Genomic DNA, 25123 nt, shown 5'->3' on the forward strand with positions numbered 1-25123 from the left:
ATTTGACGATAATGATATTGATTCAGCAGCTGGACAACAGGAGGAAGAAATCCTGCGAAACCTGCAGAACAGTTGAGCATCAACTTGAACGACGATTGCAACAATGAAAAGTATCAACGTCCAGTCCAAGTTCAACGTCAATTAACGGATTGATGAAAAGCCTCGGACAAGAGTTTTCGTACAGAGGGCATCAGAGGCAAATACATGACAATCAGGGTTGCCACATTTAACTCTGTATTTTTTTTGGTAAAAATCTGTATACCTGTATTATTAGCAAAAAAAATCTGCATAAAAAAATCTGTATCGAAAAATTAAGGAAAACAAAAATGAAATGTAGGTTTATTTTGTTGAAGTCGTATCAATTCAACAAAGTAAATCATAAAAAGGTTCTATTCTTCTAATCCTCTGAATTGTATGTTGTTTATACACTTTGCTTTAAAACTTTTCGTCAATATCATCCTTGAAGCTCCTCCTTGAGCCGATACATAGTTTTTCGCTTCCAAAATAGTGTCTGTAATTGTGGGGGCAAACCGATTTCCGGTTTTCGTTGGCATGCGAAAATACTTGCTCTACAGACGCTGATGAATGTTATCAAAAAGGCGCCTTTCGACATCCAACAGCTGGGACCAAGTTATTCCTGACTCACTCAATTTTTGCCCAATAAGATTCGTCTTGAGTAGCCTGAATTCGTTCCCCAAGCCTAGTCTATTACTTCAACAAATTGTGGAATTTGGCGTATCAAATTATTTAGGTTTGGTAATTTGACGAAAATTTGAAGGGTTTATCAAGGCCGTAGTTTTGATAACCGGATCGCTGAAATCAAATTTGAAATTTCTTTGAAATCTGTTTCACGAGTTTAATATAGAAATCACAACAAATCGAATTGAAGGTCAGCTTCCTAGCTACATCCAATATTTTTTCAGCTTCTTCTTCCCGATACCAACGTAAACATTCTCAGGCTTCTTCAGAACGTGTTCAAAATCTTTCACATTATAATCAGCATTAACGAATCGTTGCACGTAGCTCTGAAATCATAAGTTACCCGACATGATCAACAATAATATATTTGTCTCATTAGAAAAGTTCGCAAAATTGAGAACTTTCTGATTGAAAAGTGGAATGACTTCATTGATGAGCGATAGAACAATGTTTAGGAACAGCATAACCGATTTAGTCATAGGACAGTTTAAATGAGTGTATGGTGTATGGTGGATGTATGGTGGATTGATTATGGTCATACTTGACTTGGAATGAATAGAATAGTTTAAGCTCTTCGATTCGCTCAAGATTTCGCTTAACAACTGCCTCCAATGAAAGCCATATTGTTGCGTTGTGTTCTACTTTTTTTTTGTGAATCAAGGTATCAATGTATGCGCAGTAATAAATTCAATATTTAAAATTGAATTTTAAAAAATTCTATATTTTTGCTGAAAATCTGTAATTCTGTATATACAGATTCTGTATCTGAGATTTGGCGAGAAATCTGTAAAATACAGAATATTCTGTATATGTTGCAACCCGGATGACAATGGTATTCGATACTCTTCGTGCGGTACACCCAACATAATTGGACTCTGAACGGGCGTTTTCCTCTTTTGGAAATTTTGTTAATGAGATCCGATCGAGATTAGAAGTCAACCAAATTAACATTCTCTGTGTCCTTAAGTATTACTTTAACACTAGGTTTACACGTCATTTTCACGCATTTCGAATTGTATATGGAAAATTACAAAAATCGGCTGCATTTATATTCCATCTCCACATATTCCACTTTTATGAATTGATCGAGGTAAGTAATTGATCGCGTGTTCGTAGAGATAGGTATATAAGAAACGTCCGCAAACCTAGTGTTAATCAGCAAAAACTTGCAAAATGTTTATTTGTAAACTGATCATTATAAATAAAAGTCGTTCCTTCATTTTAAATTTTAGTAGCGTTTTACCGATAATTTACCGGTTTTACCGGTAATAAAATTTTCATTACCGAATAACCGGTTATTGAAATTTTGGCACGGTAATGCAATCCCTAGTACTGGTGTGATTTACGGTATTTTTCAACCAGGAATTCTGGTGGAGGCTCGTGTATGGTTTGGGTGGGATTCTGCGCAACCGGAAAGCTCAAAATAGCTTTCACATCATTCAAGGATTACACACATGTTCTGGAATCCTTGCTCCTGCCGTTTTTGCGTGGATATCGTCACAAAAAATTCACATTCCAGCAAAACAATGCTTCTATTCATACCAGCAAGTAAATTAAGCAATGGATTAAGGACCAAAAACCTATTTTTTCGACTGGCCGGCTCGCTCTCCAGAGTTGAATCCTGTTGAAAATCTTAGGGGGATCCTTGTACGTAGAATCTACAGTGAGGTAAAACGGTTGAAGAACGATTGAAGAACTCAAGGTCGCAATTTCGGAAAAATGGAAAAATATCGAGAAATCCGTTCAGCAGAATTTGGTAAATAGTATTACAACACGAATTTTCAAGGTTATTAGTCGAAATGACAAAGTTACCAATTATTGACATGTAAACCAGCCTATCGTTTTGAATTTTTCGTTGATAATGCTTATGAATTTTGAAGTGGTCTTATAAAAACTGGACAGCTGAAATTATCATATTTGAGCACAATAAATAAACAAACAACTCTTTTGAACGGAATTGACGTTAAATATACGTTATTCTAAGCAGACTACAATGTATGAGTGCATCTTGTTGAAATTCTAACTGTTTGTGTTGCAACGAAATAGAATCCGGGTGGTCTTATAGAAGTTGGACAGAGTGTATGTACAAAATGTTTATCCCTGTTTTTATCCTGGTACCAATTTAAGATTTTTATGTTTTTCTATTAAAAATTGAGTATGAATATTTTGATGTGAAAATTATAACCTCAAAAAAAAGTTCATAAACTCTAATAAGTGTTTGAAAACTATTGAGTGCACATTCTGGGTTCGGCAACTGTTTTGGGACTGATAGTTAAAATGAACTTTTGAATCATTTATTTCAATATTTGTTTATTTTATTAAAATGTAGTTTCTCTCTGCTTCTATAGGGGAAGGTGGTCCTGAACCAACCCCTTCTTGAATTTCTTCAAAATGAAAAGATAGATTTATGACATATACAGAAAATTAGTAAAATGTTCTTTTAGACGACGAAAAATTACAAAACTAGGCAATTTCGATTGCATATGGGCTGCACATCAAGACAGGCTATATATCGTAATGCATTGAATTCCAGACACTTAAGCGCTGACGATGATAACTTCAACTATTAAAAACTAACTTGACATATCATAGAATGAAAAATAACCGTTCCTACAGAATTAGAAGGCTTACGTGTAAATTGTGAATCACAGAATTCCACAAAATCATGTTAAATTTTTTGTAAATTATGCAATGAAATTAGTAAATTTCTCCATTGTGCCGTGAATGTAAGCCCGAATACTTTTTTATTCATGATTTGAATTCCGGACACTTCGCTCTAAATTCCGGTCAAATCTTGTCAGCAGCATTTTAAAGAGAAATTAATTATTGATTATTTTAGAGCTTATTTTTACATTTTTATTCCATTCTCATCTTAAACCAAACATCAATAATGAATTAATTTGATTAACTGCGTTTGTAGACAAAAATGCGTATCGATAAGATAGGAATAATTCACGCTTGAATGGCTACTGTGCAATATACAACAAAATTATCGTGAGATAAAAATGTACACGAATAAATTCGGCTCTGTTACAGCTTAATTTCTAAATGAGCCTAATAAAATCAACAGATGGGATAGAAAAAAAACCGCGTTTGTGATTGCCATTGACCGTCAGTTTTTCTTATCCCATCTGTAAGAGTATTCTTGTCTACCGATACACATTTGTTTTGACGTCCAACGTTTTCATTTCAGTACCGGGATGTAAGTTCAAAGTTTCGGAAACGAGAGCGTGACGCTTGTATTGCAAGATTTTGAACGCTGATAATTCTCTGGCAGCTGAACGAAGTGGTATGAATATCACTTCATTCGAAAGATGAAATGTCCAAATAAAATACCAACCACTTGAAATATCATTCCAGTCGCGATTGAACTGCAGTTGAGGCATGATGCATGATGTCGACACCAACCTCTCTCAGTTTCTATTTTGCGTTCGCATGGAGTGGTCTTAGAAAATTGCTTGCTTGTGAATGCTCGCGAGTGGAGGAATACTTGCACACATTCGCGCATTCGGCCAGGTGTTCCGTAGTGCAATCCAAGAACAACACTCTTGTGTATTATTCTCACGAAAACAAAATATATCATGTACCAAATACCTTCAGTTGCTTTTAAAAAGCCACTCAAACCCATCGGTTCTTATCAGTTGAAATTTATGTTATTAACAATTTCACACTTATACTCATCTACCCACACACTAACAAGAAAAAAAATGTATTCATTCATTGAGAATTGCAAAAATTCAAATAAATGATTACTAAGCCAGCGGTAGTCCTACGTTTACCTTGCGGTTATATCACAGATATTACACAGTAACCATTCGAGTGTAAGAGTATTCCTATCTTTATCGTCACATGTCGCCTTTTTCGGAGTAAGAATATTCGTATTCCGTTCCCGATTCCGATTCCGTTTCTGTTTCCGTTTTCCGTTTTCCGTTTTCCGTTTTTCGTTTTTCGTCTTCCGTTTTTCGTTTTCCGTTTTCCGTTTTCCGTTTTCCGTTTTCTGTTTTCCGTTTTCCGTTTTCCGTTTTCCGTTTTCCGTTTTCCGTTTTCCGTTTTCCGTTTTCCGTTTTCCGTTTTCCGTTTTCCGTTTTCCGTTTTCCGTTTTCCGTTTTCCGTTTTCCGTTTTCCGTTTTCCGTTTTCCGTTTTCCGTTTTCCGTTTTCCGTTTTCCGTTTTTAGCTCTCCGTTTTTAGTTTTCCGTTTTTTTCATTTTTCAGTTTTTTCAGTTAGTTTATACCGACTAGAAGGAAATATAATTAAAGAGTTATATCATATATGTCAATGCCGAAGTTGCCAAAAAACAAGACTTTCATGTGATGATTGGCCGTTGCAATTTAGTGGGTCAGGTCAGGGTACACTTTCCCTACACTTTTCACGTCAATTTTATGAGTGATTCAAATGCGTTTTCTAGCCCATTTTAAGAAACGGTATAGAACGCTTCGGTTGGAGCCTTTCGTCAAAATTTACCTTCGAAATTGAAATATAAAATAAAATAAGAAAGTCCCAGAATTCCGAATTGTCGCACGATCAGTAACTTGTGACTTGACAGCTATCCTAATATAGAAGACACGTCATACTTTCACATCATACTTCAACTGTAACGGTGAGCCACCATGGATGGATACCTAGAATAATTCTCCGTACCCATAATGAGTGAGCGGTTATTTACCGTAACTGAAAACTTCTTCTTGGAAATATGTTCGCGTGATAAGATAATTCTCCGGTCCGTTTGGTGCTCTCCAATAATTCCCGCCGCCATATCACATTTTTGTATTTCCACACCATTCCGAGCTGTTCGCCACATCCTCCCAAAGCAAGCAATGAATGACTGCAGAATTCTGCGCCGTGAAAGCCCATAGTTTCAACTCTATTTACCCAAAGATGTGGCGGTTTTAATTATACATCCACTGCAGGAAGCTTTCCACACCCCGAATGCTCCGCGCTTATTAGCAACAGACTCTCCACGCGATCCGACTTGCGCAAATCCCAATCCCAACCGCTCAGAACCGAGACCAAGGGAATAGTTGGTACAAATTAAAGTCATTAATTTATTACCAAGAATTTGTACCGTCGTCGCCGTCTCGGTTCCGCGACAGTTTGACGGCTGCGTTTTTTTTTGCTCTCGCATAATCTGGTCCTCGGCTTTTAGCGGAAAACAAGTAGCCGAGTCTTTAACCAAGGCCGGCATCCAAGAAGCATCCAGTTTGAATGGAGTCTCAAAGTGTTGGCGACAATTACAAAAATGCAAAATTTCTCACGTCGGTTGGGATGCTCTAATTTCAGCGCGTTTCCGGCGAAGGCTTTGCCGAAACTGGCGGTGGGCCAACACAAAAAGGATGCAAGAGCCGTGGGAATTTTTGCACCCGATGCTGTTCCTGTCAAAACCTTTCCCGCGTACTCTATTAGTAGGAGCAGTCTTTCTGCGAAGTAATCTTTTCTTTCTATAAAAAGTGTGTCTTCTTATACTTTCTTGGAACTCCACCCATTCGGAAAAATTGTTGGCAGTGATTATCGGGTCAGTTATTTTTATCCACGTTTGAAACGAAACATGGCGTTTATGATACAACATATGAGATCCTAAATCATGAATGCAACGACAAAGCTCTGGTCACGATTGTTGTGAATCTATCATCTCCTAACTACATCTATACACACATTTAAACGATCCAACGATTGGGATTGATTTATAGCCTCATTATGTCAAACTTATCTCCTCGCACTCGTCGGATGCGCGTATTCCACCACAGAGAAAAACGGTAGTCGACACTGATGGTAGCATCCCCGACCTAATCGCAGGTCTAATAAATCGTTTTTCTCCTATGGCCACTTGTCAGACCGACTTTTTCCGCGGTAGCGCAACAAGTCATCGTCATCGTAAATGTGTCAGCATTTCTATTTTACGACGACAAGCAGTACTTCAGCATTAATTCTTTCCTGTAAAGAACGATTCATTCACGATTCGGTTTTGTTCGAATGCATTTATACACACAAATCTACGGCTCTGGTTCAGTTTTTTTTCTTTCTGTTCAACATTATTTCATTGTTCCCCCTCATCTGCGTTCGATTCTCACATATTTCACTTTTTTGGATCGGCCCCCCAACCGGCATCTAAGAGCGGCTTATCGCAACACAACAACGCAAAGAGAAATGATTTTTCCTCAGTTCTTAATTGAAAGCGGAAATATTTAATTTAGGTTACAGTCGATTGCTGGATTGCTGCCCACAGTTGGCGTGCAGGGCCGGAATAGGGAACGAAGAGTGAGTGGGGAGAAGATTTCAAGTCGATTTTTTCTTCATTGTACGACCGATTGTTTTATTCTAAAGGAATGCTAGATTTGAAGTCCCATTTTGATGTATTGCAAAAAAAAATTTGAAGTAGAACTACGTATAATCTTTCAATAGACGGTTTCATTTCAATGTTTCTGATGGAAGAAGTATATGAATTTTGAACGTTTATATATCTTCAATAAATGGATACACAAATAATTAGGAAATATGGAAATATCTCTAGCAATTTCATATGGAGTGGCAACATTACAGTAAAAAATGTAATCAATAAAATGAATAGACTTTTCTCATTTTACTCGTCACTGAATTTTTAGGTCCACTCTAGACAGCGATCAGCTAACACGATTTGCTAAAGCTGTGAGTTAATTTGGAATTTATCATGTATTGATGTTTGTAGTTTTTTTTGGGAGCCTATGTGATGTGGATTTTCTGTTTTCAACCTTTCATAAAAATGTCATCGCTCGTTCGTTTGTTAAAATATGATCTAACAAAAGTCAATTCCTCCAGCGGTATTCGCTTGTTGTTACATGCTACGAATCATTGCACAAACGAGAACGAGATAACTCTGCTCCAGCTAGCATTTTATGATGCACAACTATACGAACTCAAACGTCATGATTGTTTTCGATGCGGCATGTTTGTATTCTTCTATACCCCATATTCTCCACATATCGAACCAAAGCAGCTCCCTGTTGAAGAAACTATGAGATAGATATTTCAACAGTAGCACGAAAAATTCGACATTCTCTAGTTTTTTCGTGTCGATATTCATAGTTGTATAGAAAAATGTTTATTATCTCTACAAAATATTGATAGATATGTCGCCTTTCTTCTTTCGTTTATGCAATTCAGTTGAATACGATCTCCAATCAGTTCGTTCGAACTCCCTTCGTATGGCGAACGACCGTTTGTTCACTCTTTTTGATGAACTAGTACTTTCGTACTCTTCGCGAACGGTTTGCCCATCTCTACCATGGAGCTTAACGCCCGAATTGTATGCAAACATATTGTTTGTTGCGCTCCATCCACAGCGCAAGCAGCGAGTAAAATCGAAAAAACATACCCACTTTATTCGTTGAACTGTTTAATCGTTTTACACTCATTGCTATTTGTATTTTCAGTGATTGATTCATATCATTAACTTAGTAGAGTTGTTTAACTCCCGTTCAACTCTATATAAGCACATTAAGTGCTTCCAAGTAATGCTTATAAGCATGATGGTAAAAGTAATAATATCGTTAATGCTAGTGATGGTTTTTACTGGGTATTGGAAGTCTGATTGCAAGCGGTGATTGAAATGAGACCATTTTCAACTCAATTTTTTGGTGGTACAGAAAAAAATGCATAAGAAAAGTGGATTTTGAATGAAATCCAAGGAAAATTCTTAGAATTAGAATTAGAATTCTAAATTTGGATAGCTGCCATCTTATGTAGATTGTATCCGAGACAAGACAGTTGACATTGGATTACGTTACAGTGTTTGTTGTATGTTGATTCCTTTTTCAGCGTTGGTTTTGACGTTGTTGTCTTGAACCTACCCACGGCAAGCCCTTTCAAATTTTCCAGCTTGGATACGAGAGTCTATTTAGCTTGCTTGTATCATCACTGATTGATGATTTATTGATTTTTTTTCTATGTTAGTGCCCTCCAATTACAAAGTTCATCCGTCTCTAGTCTTGAAAAAGGCCAATCTATCAATTGGAGTGGAATTGGACCCACGGTCGTTAGCTCAGTAAGTAGACGCGCAGCCATTTAGGCTAAGGAGACCCCCTCCCCTATTATCACGGACGATTTCGTCACGCTGATCGATGATGGAACCCATGTTAGAGAAATACCATGCGGCGTGCACAAATATATGGAAGTTTTCAGCGTTGTTTTAACAAATTTACAATAACAATAATTATTCGAATCGATTCGATTGGTGCCAAAATCGCGTAAGTCCATCAAGCAATAACGAAGTAATATGCGCTCAAAACTGGACGTTTTTCGTGACGCCAACAATTTTTTTTACAATTTGTACCCTGACATGTTCCCGAAAGAAGTAATGCTACGTCAAAAATCGGAACGGAACGAGTGAAATGCAGCTGGTTTCCGGTTAATTTAGCAAGAAATTGCTTTATTGCATTATGATTTGATAATAAAAAAAAGAGCTGTCTATGTTGAATTTCACATAATCTGACAAAAACTCACGAAGCTCGTGCTGACTGTTACTAATAAATGATGTTAAAATTCTAATTCAATTCTAACAGTCGGTTGCGAAAAATAACCTTTGCGATTTTTATTACAGTTTCGTTCATGCTCGAGAGCACCCAACAACACATGTTAAGGCTGAGGGTGATTTTGAGAATTTTCAAACTGGCTTGTCGTTGCTTTGCACTCTAAACTCCAGACATACAATATCACCGAGCGAGAGTATAAACTGTATCATTTACGATTTCTATTCTAGTATTGCTCCATCCTGCGAGCAGTCAACTCACTTTTTTTTAAATTACCTCACTTAACGCTAAGGATTCTTTCTTCCAACTTTCCTTCTCTACTAGTTAAAGAGAATGAGGATTTCGAACTTTTTGAATTAACTAGCTCAACATTTCTTATTTATGCTATCCTTTCAAAGTGAAGCATACCATCATAAACATGTTGCTTAGCACAACCACCGTTTCCTCACAAATGTTTTCTAAAAACATTCGATATTAATGGAAAAGCCCTATCAGTGTTGGGATTTCCACACGAGAGACAGAAGACCATTTTTGGTAAAAAGTTCCGTAAATTTTTCGGATCATAGTGAGCAGACTTGTTGCTTTTGTTGCTATCAATATTTTTTCAGTGCTAAGCCCGCTGGAGCTCCACTGATATGTCCAAAATCCGTAAAATATCAACGAAGTCAATAAGATCAATAGTTAAAAATTTCACGAATCGTTTTAAACTATTTTTTGGAATGAATGACGCAAGATCAAGGAAATATTAATGCTCCCTAAGCTTTAAAATGCTTCGCATCCCGGACGAAATTTCAAGATTTGTCTGTCGTTAAATTTTGTTTTTTTTTTAAATCCATTAATCTATTGATGAACCGTGTAAAATATGCAATCCGAAGCTAACCAAATTCAAGAGTTCTTCTTCTCCATTTTGAAAGTCTAGTTGCAGCTCTCGTAATGTGACCCATTTATAAATTCCTAGACTTTAAAAATTCCCTTCTTTAAAAGCTACAAGTTGATCTCTGATGTTTTAAAACGGTCCAAGACGCCACTCAACGATTTACCACCTCCATCTCTTCTTCATCCCAAAATCTGACATTCAGATCCATCTATAGCCTCTTTATAGTCTTGTTCAAAGACTCGTCGAAACCAAATACAAAGTATAGCTTAGAAAGTTTCAGATCGAGCTCAGATCAAAATTCTAATTGGGGGAATTTATTTTTTCCAGATTGGTGACAAAATTCCCTGATTTCCCTGACTTTGTTTCAATTCCCTGATATTCCCCGATTTTCAAGGATTTTCAAGGTAGTAGACACCCTGCACCTAACCTTCTGGTCCTTATATTAGTTCTTTCATTTGGGCCACAATATCATCAAACTCTCTCTGACAAGTTCTTCTTAAAATGCCTGCCAATTTAAACTTCTGGATCTCTGGATGGATTTGCTTTAGATATTCATTGAGAGTCCAAATTCTCGGTGAATTGCTGTTCGCTTGGGATATTTCACAAGTCATTATAGTTTGAATTGCCTAATTAGAAATACGAAGAGAAGAATTCTAATTTCAAAACATACCTTTGGGGTGAAATTGATCAATCTATATTTTTATTATTTTAGAGTGTCTTCTTCTTGAAAGGCGTTAACGTTCCCTGTGGAACTTTTGCCGTCTCAACATATGCATTAACTAGCGTCATTCATTAATACTTAGTTGAGATTTCTTAAGCCAAATAACACGCCTTGAATGTATTCCGAGGGGCAAGCTCTAGAATACGCGTGACCACAGTGCAAGTCGAAGGAAATTTCTTTGACGAAAAATCCTCCGGCCAGAACGGAAATCGAACCCGAACACCCGGCATGATAATGTGAGACGCTAACCACTCGGCCACGGGTGCACCCATTTTAGAGTGTAATATGTACGAAAATGTATGAAAAAAAACACTGATTTCTTTACCTATGTTTATATAAATGAGAATTCAAGCCTTTGAGGACACCTAATCTGATTCAATCCACCTAAATCTCTTTAATTAAGATAGAAAAAAAATAGCTCGATCTAAAGATTGAGCTGCGATTATTCGGAAACCGTCCGAGTTATCCTAATGTAGCCATAAACCATGAAGTTCGATATGTCGCATGATGGGTTTTGGGTTCTGAAATTTACGACCATTGAATTTGCTCCCGCTATATCTCCGGAACCCGTAGACCGATTCCGATGAAACTTTAAAGGGCTGCAGACCATTACTCCATTTTCTCGGATAGTCTCAGTTCGCTTGAGGCTCTCCAGTCGATTAAAACTAGTAGGCACTCATCTTATTTCCTCACAAAAGTGAGGCAGCAGATGAATGCACTGATCGAATGATCTTATAAGTTAACCTTTGTATGGGTGCCCTCTCATTGCTCAATTCCTGGCAATGAGAAGGCGGACACTCTCGCAAAGGTGCCCAGGAAGGCGAATTGTTTGATAGATAGATTTCATACGATGACTTTTTCCAATTACTGCGTCAGAGTTCCCTCTTGAGTTGGCAAACCGATTGGGACACTGGAAGTCTTGGGCGGTGGTTATTTTCAATTATTCCATAGGTTTCTTCGAGAGCGTGGTTCAAAGGTTTGGACGTAAGTCGTGACTTCATTCGTGTAATGAGTAGACTTATGTCCAACCACTACTCGATAGATGTGCATCTCCACAGAATAAATCTTGTTCAAAGCAACATGCAGTTGATCTATATGTTTGTGAAACGGTCTAGTATAAGTATTTAATGATTTTGTGTTTTTCTTTTTCGTTATTAGTTTGTGTGTCTTGTCCCCTCATCTCACCGTCGCCCACCCTCGACAGCTAGTCGAACACCAGGTGCTATCCCTGGTCATTATGGACAATGCTACAGTGCGTGCGGCAACTCTCGGTTGAGACAACGATACCTCATACCCATATCCCTAACCTGACCTGTCCCACAAAAATTGTTGCCCTTAACCTCGAGTAAACCGCGAGTATTCGGTCGAATCCTACTAAACATAGCAATTAGTTGAAACTTTGTATAAACAAACCTTGAATTAGCGGCTCCGCAAAGCTTATGCGATTGATTCTTACAAATAAATGAATTGGAAAAAAAAAACTTTAAAGGGTTCTCAAATGAAACATAATGGGGTTTCAAATGAAACTTGTCGCATCCAATTCGTTCCTGCGGTTTCCGAGAAGACTGAGTTACAACATTTGTTGTCTGGTTAAGAAATAAAAATTCTCTTTTATGGTGCTTTTTCGTAAAATTGTTTTTTCACCTGTTTTAACAGTAATTGTAATTATCTGATTACCATTTCAACTCGTAAGGAATCAGCTGAGTGTGAATTAATATGTTTGGCGTCTATTGATATTGTTTTGATGTGTCGAAAATATGTTTCTTTACCATGCTTAACACGTTGAGGCCCAAATTGCTCTAGCTACGCTTTCCATTCAGTCCGCATCATGAGTGTTTTCATAAAATCAGTGTTCCCAGCTCCCAAAATTTTGTATAAATACGAAATAGTCAGGAATTCGACTAGAAATCTATCCGGGATGTGTTACAAATTGTGACTACTTGACATCCGTAAACAAACCATATATTTTTTATTTTCGTATTTTTTAGCTGTCAGTCCCAGTCAGTCAGTGGTTTCCAGTGCCCATAGGGACCGACGCTGGGTCTCAACGTGTTAAAAATGGAAACGAAAATGCGGTTCAAAAAAAAAATTTTTTATGCAATTTAATACGATTTGATGAGAACCACTAACGAAAAGAACCTACAGGAGATTATTGAACGTTTCATGTAAAAAAGTTTTAGATTTAATCGAATAATACCTTCGAGAATTTCATTTTATTTGCATTAGTATGTTCGATCAATTTCACCCCGATGATCAATTTGCCCCCGGATGACGGTATTCGATTGATTATCAGATTTTTTCATTGTTTCATTTCCAGCAGCAACCATTAAAACTTGTGCATCGAAAGTATAATTTAGCATGGAACATTGATACGAGTCATTTGAATTTTCGTACAATGAACAATGTCAACAATTATATCTTTTGCCAAACCGGGAACTTGCTGAGTCTTGTTGATCAATATATCCTTCAATATATCCTTTTTCGCGCCACTGGTATGCGTTTTTGGAACTGTAGAGCATAAGATAATCAAACTCTTGAATATCTTAAAAATATTAACTATGACAAAGCATCTAAGCATATCTACAAATCGTAAAGTGAGTATCATTACTTCTATGAGAGAAACTTATACTAATAAGATCCTGTTGTATGTTCCAAATCTTCAAAAGTAATTCAATTGTTCTCAGTCTCATCTCCACGTAAAAGAGTACAACGCAGTACACATTTTTTAAAGCATTAATTAATTTGAAAATTGAGTTTATTGATTTGCAAACAAGATAACGTAAGTTATGTGCCCTCACAATAAGGTTGAGATTGAATATTTATTCCATTTCTTATTAACCGAAATTCAATATGTTATAGATGCTGTTTTCATTTCTCTTCATAGTTTGTATAGCATAATAGCATTGCATGTTTCTTGGATGCTATCTCCCCAATTTGAATTAACCTGAAGTTTATTAAACTTTGGATCGAACCATCATACATCGGAACTCTGTGAACGTGGAAGGATTTCAGTTGAAGATTCGAAAGAACGATCCGATTTTTCTACTGCTAAATAGCCTCTTAAAATCATTATAGAACTGTCTACTATGAAATGAAACACAGTCACAAAACGAGAACACTCGACAACAAAGTCTTCTATCGGGAAAACGTTTATTGTTAATCTCGCCCGCAACTAAAATCCGCAACGCAATTTCCCAGCGTCATCGTCGTCTATGGGATGACTCAAGCGTTGTCAATTTCATCATGAAGTTCACCTCCGCCAGAGTCAGGTGCTCACCACTTGTAGTGGAACTCATCATCGTCAGCATCACCGCCTACGGCCGACGGATCACCAATAGATCGGGCAAAACGCGGATGACACCGCGCTTGCATTGAGGCCTACAAACCAGTGTCAACCAACGACACCCACACAGCAGCACGAGCTAACGATCAATAATTAACAATATTTTTTTTACCAAAAGCATTGCACAGAATTAGCATAATTCCGTGCAAGCACTTAATGATGATTCACTCTTGATGTTGAACATGTATGCTCGAGGGCCAACGATTTGTGGAGTTCTCAGCTCGGTGACTGCTCGGGTCCGAGTTGCACTGCGGTCTAAACGAGTCACGTTTTTTGTGTGCTCCTTTTGGCTGGGAATTATAGAAATATCGCGTGGATCTAGTTACGCGAAATGACGTAGCCACTGCGCGCGAGCTTTTCAGTAGATCGAAACGAGGATTAAATATGAATAACTTGCGCGAAATTTGCGTCACGAGTTTCGGTAGTGGTAGAATTCACGGAAATTCGCTGCAGCGAATTATTTTAATTAAAAAAATTTTTTTTGATAGCTAATCGGTCTATAATGCTGTACATAATTTATGATAATCCGAACGGTGATCGCGGTGAAGAGATGATTTTCAATGAGGTGCAAATCGAGCCGTTAAAATTGTGTATATACCCTGAACGAATAATGGTTGTCTATCTCACGTTGAATAGAATTGAGCGGTTTGTGAGAATGGGCGCTTACTCACTTATCTGATGTATTCATTTCTCGGCCAGATGAGTAGTGACAATGGCAATGGCGTCATAGCGATAAAACATAGTTGGATGTAGTTGACAGTTGCTGCAGGTGATGCCGTTGAGAGAGATTAGAGATCTCCCGGAGACCATGACAATGGATGAAATTTTACTCCGCTAATTTCCATGATGTTGACAACTTGAAAGACGTGATTGGCACGCGATGCGAGGGACTATCAAGTGATGACGAAATATTCCGAGAAAAGACCGCAATTTCATCAACCAAAATCCGAATTTTCAAAATGTTATTTCTTGAAACTATATTGAAAACAACATAGCCGCACCTCTACCGACACACGTTAACTCACAGCACAACCTCCAAAGTTCACTTTCCGTGCGATATTGAACGCACAGCACACATAATATGTTTAGGCGGCGCGCGCGGTCATTAAATTAATTAAAGTGCCCCAAACGGGGTACAGACAGACGGACAGCCAACCAAAACGCGGGAACGCGTCAAATTCAGAGTGCGTCCATCCGGCGGCAATGCCAGATTGAGTGACGGACGGCTTCTGCTCTCGAGTGCAGGAAATAAATCAATCCTCCTAATTGTTGAAAGAGTGACGCAGAGGCAGAGGCCACGCGGTGTCAAACATTTTGAGAGTTTCAGTAATCAGCGCGTATGATAGTTGGCGCGGTCGGTCAGAATGTGGAAGCTGCTGTGCATCGTGTTGTCACTTAACGCTTGTTAACTTCTGGCCTTGACTTTTGTGGTTTGTGGTTACTTCACTGAATTTTAACGCGGCGAAAAATTTTCATTACCCATTTACCTGTGATTTGATTAATAGTTAACACTTTCGGCGCCCCGTCACCCAGATATGGGTGACACTTTCCTCGCTCGAATTGAGAAGGATTTTTAGAAGGTACTAGCTGACCCGGCAAACTTGTGTCTAATCACCATAGAAACATTGATTGCACCCTAAAACCTCCCTATGTCTAGTTTGGTTTCATTTGCTTGGTTAATTCTCGAGTAATGTAGAAATTTGTGTTTCATTTGTATGGCAGCCCCCCCTTAGAGATGGGGGTGGAGTGTCTAACCACCATATAATCATTTATTGCACCCTTAAACCTCCACATGCAAAATTTCGTTTCATTTGCTTGATTAATTCTCGAGTAATGTAGAACCTCCTTGTGTTTCATTTGTATGGAATCTCACCCCCCCCCCCCCCTTAGAGAGGGGGGAAGAGTCTCAAACTATCACGAACACCTTCCCCGGCCCCAAAAACCCCTACATACCAATTTTCATGTCGATACGGTTCAGTAGTTTCCGAGCCTATAAGTATATAGATTTGATAGAATAGGCACCTAAATGTAACTATAGGATATGAAGAAAAATAATAAAATCATAACCATAATATTATACTGTTTATACTATACTTTTTATTAATTTATAGTACGGATGGTTTGTACTGCAGTTTTTTTTTGCAAAACCCCTATAATATGACTTTGGCATGTGTTATTGTCATCAATTCGTCTTCTATTGGAAACAAACACTGCTAGATCATGTAAAAGTTATCTACAAACTAAGCTTGATCTTCATTTAATAATTTAATTGCAAGTTGGGCTCTGCAAGAAACTCAAAAACGTCGCGTTGGTCGACGAACGTGTTAAAGCAGCATTCGCTTCTTGAATTGATTTCATTTCGGTTTATATTTCAATGCCGTTTACTTCTTTGCTATTCGACAACAAAGTTCATAAGTTGATCTGACGAATATTAATTGGGCTCCACGGAATAACTCATTGAATATTTTGTGTCTACGTTTCAACTGCTTCAACGGTAAGCTTTTGACGAAGGAGGGAGAAGATTCCCCGTCATAAATAATGCTAACCGACGCTGAGTCAGCCTAGCCTGGTCGAAACCTGCAGATAGTTTGGATAGCTTCCTTTTGTGGCACTAGTGGTGGTCGTATGCGAAATTTGTCACTCGTTTTGTGCATCGATTCCACATCTGGTTCGAGGTCTTCTAACGGGTTGTTCTAATTCTGTTGACCTAAATGTGCGATATTTGTGAGAACAATGTTTTGACGTAGGACTATGCATTTCATTAAGGGTGCCAAATTAGAACACAGGTCAGGTTTTTATGAAATAAATTTAACATTTTTTACCTATTTTTTTACCAATCGAGATTCTTTAAGATTCGTTTGACATGCTATGCATTACAATTCCATAGCCTGGAAATGGTTTAAATTGATGGAAATTGGAAGCATTCCCTTTTTCCTATACATTTGTTCTGTCCATTTGTGTGTTTACCTAACCGTACTGTCAATAACGAGCGACTTATGCTGCCGCGAGAATAGAAAGAACGAAAGAGATAACGAAAAGAGAATACTTGCAACGTAAATTACACCTTTGCACAGTAAGTACGCTGTCGCTAGCGTATAAATATCTCCTCTGAGGAAATTTTCACTTCCCGTTTTGTGGTCATCGAAGCAACATCGCTGTCGGCGAACGTCGAGCGAGAATGAATTGTCTTTCTCATTCTGCTTATTTTGGGTCGTCTTCGTTTCCGCTCGAGCTGTGGACGCGAGCGAATATTCTACTCGCTGTGCATCTGGCATTGCAATCAACACATCGAGCCGAGCCATGACTAAACAGGCGTAATCATAATGTCGCCACTTTTCGTCACATTATGTATGCTATGCAGGGCTCTGCATAGTCATAGTCAACTGAGGATAGTCAGCTGACTATCTGACTGACTATATCCGTATTCCGTCAGTAATGACTTTTGGCTTCTTCACGCAGTTTCTCCGTCAACACGACTAAACAGTCAGTCGGGCGTTTAGTCGCTATCTCCCTCTACCGACTCGATTATATCATTTCATGCTTCCCATTCAAATTGTCCTCATTGCATTGCGAAGTGACTTCCCCCAAAACGAACTCGTTCCTCTTTTTCTCTCTCCCATGTACGGGTGCATGCATCGATGTTTGAGTTCAACGTGGTATGACATACGCTACAGGTGAGCTAGATTTTTTTGTATCGTACACGAAAATTAGCACACACACAGTGCACGCTATTAACTAATACTAACGCGAGGACCTTTATAGCATACTTGATAAATGTCTAAGTTCACGATGAATATACAATAAACCGTCCATTGATGGGGTCTCGTGCGTATCGGCCCCGTTCCGACGCAACAATCTCCTTGCTTTGTTTACGGTTTTGACGATTTGATATCTGTGTGTTACCGTGTGCATTCTCTGTGAAACGCTTGTTTGGTGCTGGTCGAATGACGATGTACTAAACAACATGAAGCACGACTTTTGATACTTACTTTACTTACTTTTGATACCAATTTTGCCATTTTTGTTGTTTTTATGAGCTTTGAAAAATAGAGTGAAGTTGTTAAGGAATGTGGAATAACGGTGGAACAAATATTTAATCGCCAGATTCCATATGTGTGTATGTCAAATATGAAAAAGAGCAATGAATACTCAGTGCAATGTGTACATTGAAATAAAGAAACTAATTGCGACATATGATCGGTTCATGCATTGGTCTCGTAAAAGCAAGAAAAAATCTCTACTTCTTGAACTGCTAGATTTAATTTAATTAGCTCAATGAAACTTTCTAATAAAAAGTGATTTTTGAAATTTTATAAATTATATCCGAATTGATAAACAGGCAAATCAAATTGCTCATCTTCAAATACCCCGGCTGCTGACATCTGTTTAGCTTCATCCTTCTACGCATATATAAATCATTGGATGATCTTTTAGTTGGGACCAAAAGACTAAAAGATAATTCAATCATTTGTATCTAGGGTCAGGTGACCCTGACCCGATCCCCTAAATTGCAACGGCCATTCATCACATAAAATTCTTGTTTTTTGACGACTTCCGTATTGGAAAGTAAAGTATAACTCTTTAAGGTTCATAGAAGTCTCTTTTTTCGATACATTCAAAAATGGTGGTCCTGAACCGACTCTTTACTTTTTCAAGCGAATCTACTCCTAATTGGCCGTAAAAGACATAAGCCCCCAATTATATAGGTAACTAGCTGACCTGGCGAATCATTCGCAAAAAAACATGTTTCTCCGTTACATGGAATACATTTTTGATATAGAAAATATTATACAATAAGGACAGCTCAAATCGGACGGAGTTGGAATTGGGTCTTAGGGAGAAGGAAGGAGTATCGAACCACCATAAAAATATTTCTTGGCCCCAACAACCTCTACATGCCAAATTGGGTTCCATTCGTTCGATTAGTTCTCGAGTTATGCATGCATACATTTGTGTTTCATTTGTATGGCAACCACCCTTTAGAGAGGGGGGAGGAGTATCGAGCCACCATAGAAACATTTCTTGTCCCCTAAAACCTCCACATGTCACATTTGATTCCGTTTGCTTGGTTAGTTCTCGAGTTATGTAAAAATTTCTGCTTCATTTGTATGACTGCCCTCTTAGAGAGGAGGGAGAAATGTCAAATTACTATAGAAACATTTTTTGCCCCCTAAAACCTCTACTTACCAAATTTGGCTCCAGTTGCTTGGTTAGTTCTCAAGTTATGCAAAAATGTGTGTTTCGTTTGTATGGCAACCCCGCCTTAGAGAGAGGGGAGGGCTCTTAACCCATCATAAGACATTTCCCGGTCCCAAAAACAGTTACATACAAATTTTCACGCCGTTCGCTTGAGTAATTTTCAAGTCCATAAGTATCAAACGAAAGACAGAAATCTATTTTTGTATATATATATAGATGGGCGAAAATAACTTTCGAGTGGAAAACGAATATAATCTTGTTTTGACTTCCGGTCAACGTTACGCTAAATCCTAAACGCTAAACACTCAACGCTCAACGCTAAATACTTAACGCTCAACGAGCAATCACAAACCCCTATGCACAGAGCAAAAACAAAGGGTCAGTTTAGGACCACCCTGCCTTTTTTCAATTAACGATTTATTGTTATCTCGATTTTTTTTTGTTAAAAATTGACTTTTTCACACCCGATCGTTTTTCCGTCTGTAATGTTAATTTTGAACAATGTTTTTTAGACAACAGTAAATTTCGACGTTTCATGCAATTTGAAAAAAATTGGCATCAATCCCTTGGAGATTTTCGAGGGTCAAAATATAACAACTTTGAGCGCTTTGAGTTTATCCCTAAATCATATCCGATTGAGCAGAAATTTCGCACTTCATGCATGTCATTTTTTTGGGCCAATAAAAATAAAGTGAATGGTCGATTTTTTAAATTTGACATGATTATTTTCGCGGCCTTCCTAATGTATATCTACACAGATTATTTTTCGGCTCCTCTCTACACAGATTACAAATACATTCAATTACAATGCTAATGTGAAATTATACGTGAATGTACAGCGTGTCAAATAAGTTTCAATACTGATAGCTAAATTGAACTTTCCTACAAATTATTTCAATGTACGCACACAAAAAAAATTTTTTTGCACCATTTTCAACATCCTCAAATATTACTTAAAATAAGCTCAAAAGTATCGTTTAGTGCGCTATCCACCCATACTGGTACAGTATTGATTTGAGCTCTTTTGCCGAATGAACGAAATGGTATGACTGTTTCCAAAGATAAAAGGAATATGAGTGATGTTTGCTACTTATTGACCGAAAACCTCCTTCTATACTTCAAACACCGCTTTGAAATAACGTATCTAAACAAACTATTGAAATCGCAAAAACTATAAATAAGTCCGAAAGTCCATTGAAATCAAGATTGGTCTGCGATTGATGGATGTTGTCGAATGGCTCTGGAAGCACTATACATATTGTGCTCCCTCTGGCCAATCTGTATCTATTTTGCTACCGTGCCGAAAAGATGTGCAAAAAACTTTGCCTCAGAATATGCGCAAAGTAAGCATAGTGCAGAGCTTGCACTGACGAGCAGAAGAAAAATATTGAATAGTTCTTCGACTAAAGAGTTATTGTAAGAATTTCGATGCATTCTAAAATAATATCCAAAGTAATCGAAAGCGAATTGATTTTTTTTTTGCAGGGAGAAAGCTCATGTGTTTTTAGAAGCGAGTGCGGATTTATTGATATAATGATGATGATGTTTAGAATTTTAAAATCTTACTCAGATTCTAAGACTTTCGCAGTTTATTCGCCTCGCTCTTAAAAAAGGCCAATTTGTAAAACTGAACTAAATACCATACCAGCATTGAGAGAGGCCGCACTGCCACTGTCACCTGGTAGCTAGCAGAAGGACTAATAAATCGTGAATGACTTATTGGTGACTTTTTCCATCGATCGATAAGTTTTCGTGAATTCGAGTATTGTTTCCAGATTGGAAGTGGCGTCAAAATACAGCGCATTTAATGCCGATTTTCAAGAAAGTGTTTTTCAGCGGGGAGAGCTGCGTTCTTCGGTAGAAAACTGGAGATGAAAAATTGGTCCGCAGCGGATACTGTCAAAGTCGTCAGTCAACCACACACCCGATTCGGTTCGGATTTTCTGTTGCCGTTCTGAGTGCTTTCCAGAGGGTTGTTTTTGGATGCGTTGAAAATATAATTTTTCTGAGAGATACTGTAAAATCATTCGGATATTCAGTAAGTTCAGTGTTTCAGTGTCACTCTAGACAGCGAGCAATCAACAGTATAAGTTAATTTTGAGAGTTGATTTGAAAATCTGCTAAAACTAGTGTTTTATTGCTTCGCGAAATGAAAGATTAACATTTGTTTCGAATTTTTAATATGAAGAGGGTGTTTATTTCTCCCTTATTAAGTATTTAGAAATAAAAACAAAATTATAGTTCAGTTATTGTTGAAGGGGGTTTACTCATTGGAATCGTTTTTTTTTTTTGGAGTTATTGAAAATAGCCAACGTTCGATCGAGAGAATCAATCAAGAAGCGCTGACAATTTGAAGATGGAAATTTCAAAATCAAGTTCTAGAAAAAACTGTTGGACAAAATGGCAACTCCACCATTGAGCTTTTTGACAACAATAAATTGAAACACACATTGGTCGACGATACAAAAGTTTTATTATCTTCGTTCTTCGTTCTCTTCGATTCTAACAAAATACGAACCAGAATATCCACCGGTATTCGTCAACGAAGTTTCCGATGCAAAATCGCTTCCTGAAGATGAAATCAGATCGCTCCTAAAAATTTCGGCACAGCAAAAGCTAACAATATCAATAATTTCCTGCCCGCTCGATAACCGCAAGAAACAATCTTGAAGAAACCAAATTTTATGAGCTTCTTGTTTAATCCCTTCTCGTAATCTGTGCATCGTAGGGCCCGCAATTGATTCGATCGGAACATCACCTGCCGTTGCCACTGTTTTTAACTGCGGTTTCCTCCTTCAAGCAAAAAGTGATAAATGACATATCTTCATATCCCGCGATAACGGAAATCCTGTGAATGGTTTTTATTTGCGGTTCGTTCTTACAATTTTCGCACTAAATATTAACTACATTAAGCTGGGGGCTACTGATGGACTGAAGGAAGTGAAAGATAGATAAAAACCACACTACGAGTTACAGAAGAAAAAAAAACAAATTGAGATCGTAGGAACTCACACACGCAAAACGGAAACAGAACAGTGGATGATGATCCGAAAAAAAAAGACCAAGCCAAGAATAGAGCGAGAGTAAGGAAGACACACGCAACAATGATGACAAAAATCCGAATTTACCTTGGTCTTCTTTGCGATCGGGTAGTGAACGGATGATGCTCTGCTCCTATGATACATGCAAAAGTGTGACCACTTACCTGCAAATAAAAACAAGAGAAAAAAATGTAATTCATAATGTTCGAAAAAAAACCCTGAAAGGATGTGGTAATTAGATTTACTCTTAAAGTAGTTAGAAAACCCTTCACACGTTTCATTTCCCGAATCCAATTAGCGAAAAGATGTAAAAACAAAACATAATAACCACAACAGCGGGAAAAACGAAAAACATGTGCATCCACAAACAGCAGCAGGAAAAAAATAACATTGACAAAACATGCGCCGCATCGCATCTGCTGTTACGAGTCAAGTGCACGAAACAACCAGCTACTGATAATGAAACACATTGCGAAACGTGTAAAACCAGCTCCGGTCAAGGCGTTCGGCACGACGATGCGAAGCGATTGTTCCGGCCGAGCGTCACATGTCCATGCGGCGGCGGCGGCCAACGATACTGCACATGCAGACACCACCATAAAACATAAAAATAAATGAACAAAAAAAAACTTGGAGCTCCGTAGAGCAATGTCAAACTGTCGCTTCCCCACAGTCAGCAAAGCCGCACACCTCCGGCCATTGGAGGGCTGATAATGACATTTCCGGCGTTGGTTTCTTCAAGCCCAACTGTTCCCCCGGCGACGAGAAATCTGGTGTTTCCGAGGCTAGCGTATTTTGCTCACGTGTTGATATTGTGTGTTGTGTAATTGTCATTGTTGGGAAGTAAAGCAAACATACAAAAAAAAAACTATAATTACAGTTCGAACCGCAATCGAATCTCGAGATGTACGCGGATGATGAAGCGAAATCGTTGCGTCGGAAATTGCGCCGTTTTACCGCGATCGTCCGAGACGTGTAATTGAATGAGTCAAATGCGATTTAAATATCAAGCTCCGGAGATCAGATCGAACCTTGGAACGATAATTCTTAGAGTGGTGTTCAAAGAGGGTTTGCCTGCTCCAAGCGAGTTCCAATAATTGTTACAATTTCGAGCGGCTCTCGTACACTCAGACGGGACTGAATCGAATCGAGAGTGTTATTATTGTGTGTTTTTGCTTTGTTTTAAAGTAATTCTTTTAATTATCTCGTTCAAAAAAAAAACGACCCGCCATTGCGCATTGAAAGATACGATAGTCTCCAGTGCCTCAGCTTGGCTAGACTGTACACTTCTTAGTTGCTCTCCATCAGTCTTCCATGTTTCACAAAAAACACTGCGTCCGGAATAAACATGTCCACGCTGCTGTTCACAGTTTTGTGTTTGAGTACAAACATGATTTTTTTCGTACCTATGTTAGAAAATGTGACATGTTTGTATTCGTGGTATGTTTGGACATACGATGTTTAATCCCAATGTTTCACATGATGTTCGAACATGGTGTACAGTTTCTCTTGCATTTTCACCTCAAGCACCGGCAGTGCGTAGAGTAGAAGAAGCGAATCGGACACCACACCACCACCACTCAACGCGTGGTGTGTTGGTATGTTGACATGGAAAAAATGCTTTCCTTTCATGACAATGGGTGCTTCATCAAAAATATTGGGCAAATAAAATAAACCTCTTTTTCTGTTCTGAACAAAATAAACATCGATTGATATGAGAGTTTTTCACATTTGATATCATTATTTAGTGCACGCATCAATTTATATATTGAATTCATGTAACATTCGCTATTATTAGTTATTTGAACAAGTACTAAAATTGAATTATTCAGCAGTGACATGTTAGGCGTGACGCTAACCACTCGACCGCGGGAGCAACAATTTTGGCTGGATCTTTGAATACAAATGGCCAATACTGCTTGTTCGCGACGATCGCGACCCGAGCTATAAAACGAGCGGAGAAGAGGAGAAGAAAGGATGATTCAATCGCATGCACACATAGCATATGTAGTGCAGCGTAAGTGTAGCTTTTAGTTTTTTCCTTCATTCAGTTTGTGATAACATCGAGAAATTAATGGTGTGTTTTAGCCGCTGAAATTTCTCTGCTGGTTCTGCTGTGTGCCGCTGAAAGTTGCATCTAAAACTAATTTTTGGGTATTTATTTTTTTGGTCAGCATTTGTACGACGTCGCCCGCTATGCAGTCGGCTCCCCAGACTTTAATTGCCAACATGCACGCAAAAAAAAATAGAAAGCTTCTTTCTATTCAGAGAATGTTTTCTTTGAACGAAACCAAGGATTATTTAATCAGACTTGCAAAATGTGCATGAACGATCTATAAACTTTTACTTAGTCGCGGCAATACATACACACACTCTTTACAGATACACGGGCCGAAGGTAGTGCAGTCCACTGATGATTCAACAAGAGCCAAAGGTTGTATCGCTCATGACAACTCTACACGAGCTAATGATTTCGCCGGCTAGTGATCATTCTATCCTGGATTCCTCGAGTCGAAAAAGACGCACCACGCTAGATATGGGGTGCAGACTAGGGGGTCGTTGCTGATTAACGGTCAGCTGCATCCCAATAGGAAGTATCCCATGTCGGGCACACGTACAGAGCACTGAAGACTGCAACATCCCAATTATGAGAACACTTATAATACTAACCTCGAGCCAACCGCGAGTAATCGGTTACATATTACTAAAATAGTTGTAAGCAAACATTGTCAAAATATTGAAC

General features: G+C 38.2%; 1 protein-coding gene across 4 annotated transcripts in view; it reads right to left on the minus strand.

Moving 5' to 3' along the window:
* LOC129780322 (signal-induced proliferation-associated 1-like protein 2) overlaps positions 1 to 25123 on the minus strand; it is a 245109-nt gene that overhangs the window by 136426 nt on the left and 83560 nt on the right. Inside the window, exon 2 of one of the 4 annotated variants that reach the window (XM_055788451.1) lies at positions 22468 to 22544. The exons of the other annotated variants lie outside the window; for them this stretch is intronic. Coding sequence (XP_055644426.1) covers positions 22468 to 22524 — 57 coding nt within the window. The 5' untranslated portion in view covers positions 22525 to 22544. The remainder of the gene's footprint in view (positions 1 to 22467; positions 22545 to 25123) is intronic. 4 annotated transcript variants of the gene reach the window in all.

This window comes from Toxorhynchites rutilus, chromosome 3 (genome assembly GCF_029784135.1).
Source record: "Toxorhynchites rutilus septentrionalis strain SRP chromosome 3, ASM2978413v1, whole genome shotgun sequence".
Taxonomy (NCBI): Eukaryota; Metazoa; Arthropoda; class Insecta; order Diptera; family Culicidae; genus Toxorhynchites; species Toxorhynchites rutilus.